The sequence below is a fragment of the Labrus mixtus genome, chromosome 10 (genome assembly GCF_963584025.1).
Source record: "Labrus mixtus chromosome 10, fLabMix1.1, whole genome shotgun sequence".
In the NCBI taxonomy this organism is placed as follows: Eukaryota; Metazoa; Chordata; class Actinopteri; order Labriformes; family Labridae; genus Labrus; species Labrus mixtus.
In genome coordinates, this window is record NC_083621.1 from 26,203,689 (window position 1) to 26,214,150 (window position 10,462).

The window sequence follows — 10,462 nt, forward strand, 5'->3', positions numbered from 1 at the left end:
GTTAGCTTCAACAGAAATGCAGCGAGTTTCATGGAGATATTTAACCCTCCAGATGGTCTAAATTAAAAGACTTAAATATTTGTGCCTGGACGTCCCCTCCAGTGCACTAAAATGTTCTTTATTTATCTATCAGATGTCTAAACGGAGGGAAGCAACATGGAAAACAGACCAATCAGAGAGGCATGCTTGTGCGGAAGAAAGAAAAGAAAATGTGCTTCAAGGAATTCCAGAGATTCGTATTAGAGATACAAATTATGCCAATAGTTTTATACAGATTCATCAGTTTAATTTTCTGCCTTTGTAGTCAATATTTTACTTCCTGCTATTCTTACACTTTTTTACCCAGTGAACCTGCATAATCATACAAAGTTCACAAACCCAAAAAATAATACGACTCTAAATTTGAACCGTTCGGACTAAACTTTTTCATCATCCCACAGTGACATCGCGCGTAACGAGGCTGATTGTCCTGGGTGCTCAAAGGTCATTGGTCCAATCGGCCAAATAGCTCCAATAAACTTAGTCTCGCTCATTTTCTTTTAAGTAAGAATGTAAATTATTGGATTATTTGACATGTGTCCAATTAAATAAAGGGAATCGAATATATACAGCAAGAATCAAATGACACCTGTTGATGCTGATAATCTCCCTCGCTTTGCATCGTTCCAAAGTGACTTTTCCAAAGGAAATAATATGTTTGCTTCTGAGAGAAAAGTTTCAATTCACTTGTCTTGTTACATATAGGCCTATACTATTTTTCATTTGTGTGAGGAAACTAACAATTAAGGCCAGACTAACTTGGCTATTTTTTCGTTTTACAACGCAGGCCCATGCATGTGGAGGACTGCACGCTGCGCTCTTCCCTCCCTCTCTCTCTGTGACGCGCAGAGGGGAATCGCAGGAACAAACCCTCTGAGATACAGAGAGGACAGGGGAGACACAGACACGGATCAAGGACGAGAGAGGGATATATTGTAGTGACGGGAAGAGGCGTGCCAATAATCAAGGTTTTTGGATGAGGGCGCGCGTCTTGGAGAACACATGGGAAGGCACCGGATCAATTACGCAGCGTCACGGAGCCGCCGTGAATGAAGAGGTGCTCCCTGAGGTGGTGGTGCTTCTGCGGATTCCTGTTTTACCCCGTTCTGTCCTGAATGAGCTGGGACACCGAACCTTTTGCGGGACAAAGTTAGAGGTCAGGCGGATATAGGACTCACAGAACGATGGGATCTTCCGCAAAGATGCAAGGTCTGAGTTCCAGGGCTCACGCGTTTTCGGTGGAGGCGCTGGTCGGGAAACCCTGCAAGAGGATGAAAGTTTCCGAGGAACATGAGTCAAGTTCAGCTGGAGACACCGGTAGCGATACGAGCATCTTTAACGGTAAGAAAGAGGGATCAGAAGGATTATCTGAAAGATGGCATTGCTTTAATATACATGCATTTTACGCACAAGATGAAACCAACAAAACTCCAAAAACTCTGCGGTTTGCAGGTTATTTTACTTTCTCAGAATTGTTATTAAATAGTTTTAAAGCATTTACACCGATCTTTCTATTTCATTTGTGAAAAAATCCAATTCTAATATTTTCCATACAAAAAGTAGTGCAAGTATTGTAAATGTAAAACAATTGCAAGCTTGAGGGACTTTCTGCGTGTTCACTTTTAAACAAGCTTAAACATTTGTGATATTAAAATATGTCGAAAATAAAGAGTTAAAGTTGCTGCAAGCATGTTCATGATTTGGCGTTTTTTTAAACTCCCTTCCATAGCATCTCTCTTATTCCAGTGTCTGTCAATTTATAGGCCTGAGCGAATATCAAGGCAGCCAGATTAAGAAAGCAGGTTCAACACCAACGAGGATAGAGGACGATTCCTGTGACCCAGAGAGACACACGGTCAGATCATCGCCTGAGGAGTCGGAGAACAGCGGAGAGGAGAATAAGCCGAAGGAGAGAGACTGCCGGGCGAACAGGTCAGAGGTCCGGGTGGAGCTGCAGGGCTCCGAGCTGTGGAAGAGGTTCTATGAGATCGGCACAGAGATGATCATCACTAAAGCTGGCAGGTAAACGTCAAGGAAGAGAACAAACGAGATGAGTGTTTGCGCTGCTGCATTTCAGACCTAAAGGGTTTTAACTCTCCTTTATATCGTGAGAAACCCTTATACTCCAAACTCGAGATATGGCCTGCACACCCTATTCAGGAGGAGACACTTAATGGAACTATTCACGAGACATATATTTGGTTTATTTATTTTCAGTGAGATATATACATTATAACGAAAGAGAAGTCACCATGTGTTAGGAAGAGGGTCTACATTTGTTCTGAAAAATAATAAAAGCAATCTATTTGTATCAAAAATAAAAACGTTTAATAATGTAATCATTTAGAAATAAGAGCAGGACTTAATTCTGCCGCCCGGGCCTTAAAGCTGGTTCCACGATATTTAATCCTACTATATCCCTATCTGTTTTACGATTTAAATCTCTCTCTATTAAGTCTTAATTTTTCCATCTAATTTGTGTTTTAAATTAACAAAATAGAGATCTAGAGTGGTCATATTCAGTGATAAGTAGATTATGTGATATTTGAACTGTTCTGCGGTCACAGGTGCGTTATCAGGAGTTTGTCGGCTTTGAATGCGCTGCAGCTGATCGCAAGTCAAATGAGCTGATATCGAGAGTTACCACTTACTCTGTCAGTTTAATATTGTTTCATTTGTCCTAGTATTGGGTACATGTGTATGAATATTGATCTTAAAATGTTTTGTTTTATACGTTATTGTTGTTGTTGTTGTTGTTTTGGAACTATAAAAAGAAACCAGGCACACTCCGAGGGAAATTATTTCATTTAGTCGAACGACATTAAACCGTATTGTCCAGTCGACCCAGACGTATTTGATGTGATCAATCAATTGAAATCTTGTGACACAGAGACATTCTTGGTCAATTTAATTTTCTTTATCTTTGGGTTTGAAATAAATTAATTCGCTGTCTGATAGGTTGCCGTGTGGGTCTTTTTTTTCTTCCACCCAGAAATGAGTTATTGGGACTTAACTACTTGCTGAAATCTTGGATCCGTTTATTCAATTACGGTGAACTCACGCTATAAATCTCGGCAGTGAAGATGCTCTCGTGGCCCCTCGAGGCCCTTGAACTTCCCTGTGAACTTGGCCGCTAAAGGCAGGGACGTTTCTGAAGTTGTTGTTCCTGAAATCTTTCTGAACGTTTCATGATGTCTCATCCATGCCGGCTAAAACTCTCTACCCTTTTTTTTATTTTTGGAACATTTTGAAGAAAGAATAAAAAATAAATAATCTGAGCCCTGCTGATTTCTAATGAAATGTAATCTCCTCTCTACTTCTAGGAGAATGTTTCCCTCTGTGCGCGTAAAAGTGCGCAACCTGGACCCGTGCCAGCAGTATTACGTTGCAATGGACGTGATGCCCGTAGACTCAAAACGCTACAGGTGCGTTTGTGTGCGTTCATTAAACTTACCAAACTACCTACATATTGAGGCGACCTGTGCATTTATTTACACGTATCCCCTTGCAGGTATGTGTACCACAGCTCGCAGTGGATGGTGGCTGGAAACACGGATCACTCCTGTATCTCTCCTCGGCTCTACGTGCACCCGGACTCTCCGTGCGCAGGAGAGACGTGGATGCGTCAGGTCATCAGCTTCGACCGGGTCAAACTCACTAACAACGAGATGGACGATAAGGGACATGTGAGTAACCCATCTGAGCATGCGCTGCTTCCTCTTCCTGAGTTCTGTTCTGCTGTTGAACGATTTCGGTGAAAATGGTTTGAAGTAAATGTCTGCTTTCTTTCTCGTGCTTATTTCTCTTGCTATCTCATGTTGAACTATGTAGTCTGATAGTGGACATTTCTGCACGATGGGAATATCCTGTGGGTCTTTTTTTTGGAGAGGAGAAGTGGAAATCCTTGTTAGCTCCAGGGCTTAAAGGTTGTGTTTGTACAGTGGTGACAGATGTTGGGACTGTAGATGTTGCAGGGGACGTTTCACTTCATTCTAGTGTTTAAAAAAAAACATGCTGGAATTTCTTGTGTCTAAAGGAATTTATTCTGGTCTATAATTAAAGAGGATTAGTTCTGGAACGCAACCTCAAAATCCCCTGATTTTATTGTCGTCATTTTATCACCTTCTTTAAAAAGGATTTAAATTATGTGCCAGCTTATTGAAGCTGGCACATGCAGCTGTTTACATCTGGCCTCTTAACTTTGAGTAGAAAACATTATATGTATCATATAACCATGACAAATATATTCTAATTTGGCTTCACTATTATCAGGAACGAAGGTCAAATAAAATACTTAATTTTTTGCTTATTTTACAAACACAAAGGCGAAGAAAGAAGATTTGAAAAATAACACCAAAAAAGTCAGTGAAAATGTGTATTTAATGAAAACAACATTTTCTCAAGATATATTTCAATTTAAACCTAACTCCCTTCAGAATATGACTGTCCAATTTAATAATAATGTGATATATTTCAATGATACTAATATATCATATTTTAGTGCCTGATTTTACATTCCTGTACATTTTTTTGTTATTTTTAATATAACCCTTTTATTACCCCATGAAACTGACCTGATTAGCTGAAACAGTTTACATAATTACACAAGAGGTGACTGTTCCCACAGTTTTACAACGTCTTAGAACTAACTAAAAAAAAAAAAAAAAACTTTATTTTTTAGCAGCATCCACTAAATGGGTAACTTATTATTCTGTGAAGGTTGTTTCAAAGTCAAATTGAGACAACTGGTTTATAATTAAATCAACTATTTGAATTTACAGAGTTAAAGATGTTTACATTTTAAAGAAACAAGTTTTTAACCAGCCTCAATATCAAATGAGGATTTGTTGCTTGTCTTTGTCTTTTGATAGAAAAGAGAATAAACAGGCTTTTGGACATTTGGATAGATTCGTTTCACTTGGTTTAAAATGTCAAAAACCTCAATAATTTTTGGAAACTGTTACAAAATAATCTTCACGATAATTGAAAATGATACCTCACTCAAAGCTCTATATCTTTGTCTCAGTTCAACTCAATAAGGCGACATTTAAAAACTAATTCCATTTATACTTTCTCTCTTCCTCTCCTCATTCAGATTATTCTGCAGTCGATGCATAAATACAAACCACGCGTGCACATCATCCGGCACGACCCCCGCATGGACCTGTCACAGATCCAGTCTCTGCCTTCTGAAGGAGTCCACAGCTTCTCCTTCCCAGAGACCGAGTTCACCACAGTCACAGCCTATCAGAATCAACAGGTAACACTCCTTCAAACCAGTTTACACACAATCACAAACAGACCATCATCATCATTTAGCAGACGCTCTTAACCAAAGCAATGTACATCTGAGAGTCAGTTCATCATCTGCAAGGTTCTGGAAAGGAGCAACATGGTGTAAAGCAAATTATTTTCTTTTTTATTTTTATTTTATTTTTCTTTTCTACTTTATCATCATCATCGTCAACATAGTCATAAATATTATCATCAATTCAATCAGAAGAGACTTCAGAAAAGGACGAAAAACATCCAACGCCCTAAGCGATTAGACCCAATCATGATGTCTCGAAGGAGTAATGAGGCCAAGAGCAGGAAGATACTCCTCGATGGAGTCTACACACTGGTGGTGATGGTGGTGAAGGAAGGATGCAGGATGTGCTGAACGAGAATTGTTGAGATTTGTTGACGGTGACTGGGATGGAGGAGGGTCACAATGATCAAAATGAAACACTAACTAGCAGAAGAAAGGAGAACAGGTTTACGATTTGACAGCAGCAGGATGATTGAGTTTGTGGTGAAATCTGGTTGGTTAAGTACTTAAAAGAGTAAATACCCATAAACATACAGTATGACCACCCGAGCAGGAAGGGACAGAGAGGGAGAGAGAGAAGGGAGCGACGTGAATGACGGATGACTCAATGAATGAGTGAGAGAAAACTGTCTTCATGCTTGAACTTACACTGAGCTTCATGAATGTCCTATTCAACATAAAAACAACCTCAATAACATCATCAATATGATGAAGTGCTCATGTTGTTGATGACAGGATTTGGTAGTAAATACCTAAGACAACTATATATTTAAATGTCTCTGTATCTGCTGTTTCAAACATTTCATTGTTTTTTTTAATGAAAATAGATATTGCAGAAATCTGCTACATATGGGAATCTGTGGGCAAAACTTTAAGGAAGTACACGAGTAAGGTCGTAGCCCAAAACGATGGTTCCGTCACATACTTAATATCTGAGGGCCCCATTCTGCAATGGTAAATGGACTTGAGCTTGTATGGTGCTTTTTTGGTCTTCTGACTACTCAAAGCATTTTTGGACACTGCAGGTCATACCTACACATTCAGCTTTTTATTCTCATATCATTGTGTGCCCCCCTCAATTGAGTGTCTGGTCTATTTTTGCCCCCCTAGTCTGACACCCTGCAAACAGTTATATTCCTCAGTCATCAGACAAGAGCGCTGAACATCATGTAGGTCCTAATTGTCCTAATTCATCATGTCCTCATTTTCATTCAGGTCAGTCATCAGTTGCTCATAGTAGGTGTGTATGTCTTTGTGTAGGGGGAACTGACCCCTCTGTTGGCCATTCCTCCAGTTACAGCGCTGTCCACAGAGACTGCCAGTTCTTTTCATCAGGGCTGCTTTTTACGATCAGAGAACGTATTATTACAGAAACTGAGTAACAAGCTGTGACTGGGCGACTGCTGGAGTCCACAGCTTATTAAAGCCCAAATAAAACTACACAACCTCCAAGAACCCTGTTTGACATGGCTGATTGCCCTGGGTGCTGCTGGGAGATGCAGTCCCCTGAGGGAGAGCTCTGCTGAGCTCATTGTTAGCTTTCACATCAGCAGCTGACACTTCCACACTAACCCATGTCTGTTCCTCTCTCCTGGCAAGATCACAAAACTGAAGATCGACAGGAACCCGTTCGCCAAGGGCTTCAGAGATCCTGGAAGGAACAGGTACACAAAAACCCCAAAGAACATACACACTTGTTTGAGCTCAAAAAGTCCTGCAAAAAAAAAAAAAAAAAAGACCCCGGAGGGACTTTAGGTTCAACCACCAACATTTGACACCACATAAAACCTTCACATGAAGTTGAAGAGTGCAGTGCAGAATTTCACACCTCTCAGAACCAATATTTAAATTCCTGGAATAACAGTTTTCAGTGTTTTCACAGTATGTGTGTGTGTGTGTTTGTGTGTGTAGGGGAGTGTTGGATGGCTTGTTGGAGTCATATCCCTGGAGAGGCCCCCTCAACTTGGACTTCAAGCCATTCACCATACAGCTCCAAGGTACTGAGAAACATGACTTATGACTTCTCTGCTACAAGCCGTGATTTTTTTAAATTCCAGTTTTTCTGATATGTTTTTTTTTTTTTTACAGGGGGCTCAGGGTCACCGACCAGCAGCATGAAGAGTCTCCTCCCTCTCTCCTCTTCCTCGTCTCTTCACCCGTTCTCCGTCTCCACACTCTCCTGCCAGGACGCCGCTCTCCACACCCTTGCTCTTCCTCTCTACAGTAAAGCCTCCGCTGGCTCCCCGCTGCCCGGCAGAGCCTTCTCCCCCCTGGGATCAGACAGACTGAGAGGTCTACCCCTGTTGTCTCCGCTGACAGACCTCCCGCTCCTCTCTGCGCTGCAGGCGAAGAAACCCCCCCACTGTCGGGACCCGTGTCTTCACGTCTCTCCAGTGGGGGGGTCCCACTGTCTCTTCCCCCTCCACGGCCCTCTCAGCCCTCAGGGGCCCTCTCTGCTCCCTCATCTCTCTGACACTGCGGGCCCCTACTGTCTTTACCGCTACAGCTTCCCCCTAAACCCCCAACTCACTGCTATTTCCAGGCACACCAAACTAGTGGAGGACACAACAGACTGTCTGCTGCGCCAGTCTCCGTGGCATCCAACCACCAACCACTGCCTCTGACAGCTGGACCGCACTTTCAGGCTCCGGCCCATTGAGTGTAACAAGCCAAAGCTTATTGCAACAAAACATTAGAGCAAGCCTCAAAGGAACAATGAAGACAAGACGATGCCAAAGGGGAATGTTTTGTATTTAAAACTGTTTTATTTGCTGTGTTGGATTTCCCAGCACAAAAAACTGTTCCTGACACAGATCATGTGCTGCTGTTCTTAACTATGCACACTCAGCTAGAGCCAAACAGCCCAGTATTGGAGTAAACAGAGAAGCAGACGGGATGTTGATTTTTATTTGGGACTGAGTGCATTTTCTTTACCGCAGGGCAGAGGCTCTTCTCTTCTCTCACTTCTTCAATGTGTAATTGTTTTACCAAAGAGCATCAGCAATAGGACTAGAGGTATGTAATATAAAATCAATGAACATGACAGTGATTGTTAACTATGAGGGCCCATTAAAACATTTTTCACTCTTTTTGTTCAGATCACACCAGCCTTCAGAATTTATTTTCTGGTACTTAAACAAAATGAAAGAGGAAACTTGTCCATGTTTTCCAGATGTATACACATTGATACAAAGCACATTTCAAAGTTTAACAAAGAATCATGTGCTAATGTGCAACAGGAGATATCAGTATCAAATAAGCAAAGGTCTTCTTCCTCCTGATAGGACGGCCATTTTGGTGCAATTACTCCATGTTAAACAAAAGCTTGTTTTGAGTTTTGGAGTTCTAAAGTGAGCTGAATCTCAGTCAGGCTAATCCACCCCGGACTAATAACATGAGCTAATCAGTTCTCTCTGTGATTTTAGGGCACGATCAGCAGCTGCCAGGATTGAGCTAGTTTCCTTTCCAGGACTTTATTTCTAATAACAGGACTAATCAGAGACGCATGGAGGTCGAAGGGTTATTTCACTCTGGCCTTTATGATCCCAGTCTGTGACATGACGGCTCATTGCCCTCTGAAATGTGCTCAAGCAGCTGTGCCATCACTGTTGTAACATAGTTCCAGGATAAACAGTAAATCAATACTGCTGTGTGGACGCTTGACTTTGGGAGACATGTGGAAGGCTTTCAGAAAAGTGAACTCTTGTGTGCCCAATGAAAACCTCTAACCACTGCGGCCCAACATAATGCTGTGTTTTCTCGTCCATACCAAAAAAGGGGGCACGCCCATTCAGCCGCTGATGTGATAATTCCTGCCTTCAGCTCAGACTCAAAGCCTGCACCATCCCTCCCTCCCTCTTCTGCTCTCTGCAGCTCGGAACAGTGGTTTAGGCAAAGCGGGGGAAATGGCCTGTTTCCCGACAAACGGTCGTAACCAAACAGCAATTTAGTTGTCATGGCCGAGCATGGCAGTGAGCTAATGCGCACTGGACGTGGAAATAGCAGGAAGGAGTTAATTGAGGAACTTAGGCAGGGGATGGCCCCTGGTTTCAGCACGCGGTCAGGTGCGCTGCTATCAAACAGCCTGCCCTTTGTCCGCAGGAAGACGTAATCTGTGTTGGTTATTTGATACTGTCTGTCATTTCCATGTTTGGCTATGGAGGACAATCAACTCCCAACTTATTCCTGATCTTTCAATTAGACAAATTGCTCTCATACCAGGAGAGCTGAACTCTGCACCTGCACCCCCCCCCCCCCCCCCCCCCGCACAGTCATACAGAAACACCCTCTACAGAGAATGAGGAGTGAGCACCTGTCATTATTACTATCTTCATATTATAGATTGAGTCATATTGTAAGCAGTGAATAACTAAGATGGGATGATAACTAACTCAGTGAAGGAAATAGTTTGACATTTTGAGACGTAATTATTATTTTTGTCGCTTTGTCTAGAGTTGGATAATAAGTTTGATACCACTGTACCATGAGTGTAAAGACAGTTCAATGAATTAAGCATAGAACACAGAAACAAGAATACCAGCCTGGTCTTGTTAATAAGTGACACTTTGACATGCTTTTGTGTGGTTCCAAGTCTTGCTCGGCACAGCCAGGCCAGCTAAACTAACCAGCTAGCTGCTGTGTCTTTGTATTCAGTGAACTAATGTGGGGTATTGGTTCTTTTTAGCTAACTCTCTGCAAAAGAGCAATTAGGGTTCAACCTATATGCTTAATTGTTGCCTTGAGTTGGACATGCTTTGTAATATTTTGAAACTAAGTTTACAAAAAGCTTGAATTCATAGACACGTTTGTATTTATTTATTACATATTAGTGTGTGTTCATATTTCATACTGTCTTCTTGACTTTTTAAAAGTTTCATACAAACTTGTTAACCTCACAGTCCTGGTGTTGCGTTTGCCTTTTTTTTTTATCAGTCTGCTGATGATTAACCACGCTGTCAACCCCCTACCCCCCTACTCCACGTTGTTAATTTGCTTGACAATCTGTCAGCATAATCCTCCTGAAGGTGGTGGCTGAGATAACATGGAAACTGTGCTGATTCCACTTTGTAAAAACAAGAAGAGGGAAGTTTCTGAGCCGCTCCAGTGTGATTG

General features: G+C 41.8%; 1 protein-coding gene across 1 annotated transcript; it reads left to right on the top strand.

Moving 5' to 3' along the window:
- Positions 1 to 904: 904 nt before the first annotated feature.
- On the top strand, positions 905 to 8,849 carry tbx22 (T-box transcription factor 22). The gene is made up of 8 exons (XM_061048900.1): positions 905 to 1,380; positions 1,803 to 2,061; positions 3,363 to 3,464; positions 3,551 to 3,725; positions 5,135 to 5,299; positions 6,950 to 7,014; positions 7,262 to 7,347; positions 7,439 to 8,849. Exons 1-8 carry the CDS (start codon positions 1,224 to 1,226, stop codon positions 7,972 to 7,974), a joined length of 1,545 nt encoding a protein of 514 aa, XP_060904883.1. The 5' UTR covers positions 905 to 1,223; the 3' UTR covers positions 7,975 to 8,849.
- Positions 8,850 to 10,462: the final 1,613 nt, after the last annotated feature.

Bases quoted from the DNA above. Each gene is read 5' to 3' on its own strand.
- tbx22 (XM_061048900.1), top strand. From the start codon at position 1,224: ATGGGATCTTCCGCAAAGATGCAAGGTCTGAGTTCCAGGGCTCACGCG. The intron at 2,062-3,362 runs GTAAACGTCAAG...CTCTACTTCTAG, and splicing joins ATCATCACTAAAGCTGGCAG to GAGAATGTTTCCCTCTGTGC. The intron at 5,300-6,949 runs GTAACACTCCTT...TCTCCTGGCAAG, and splicing joins CAGCCTATCAGAATCAACAG to ATCACAAAACTGAAGATCGA.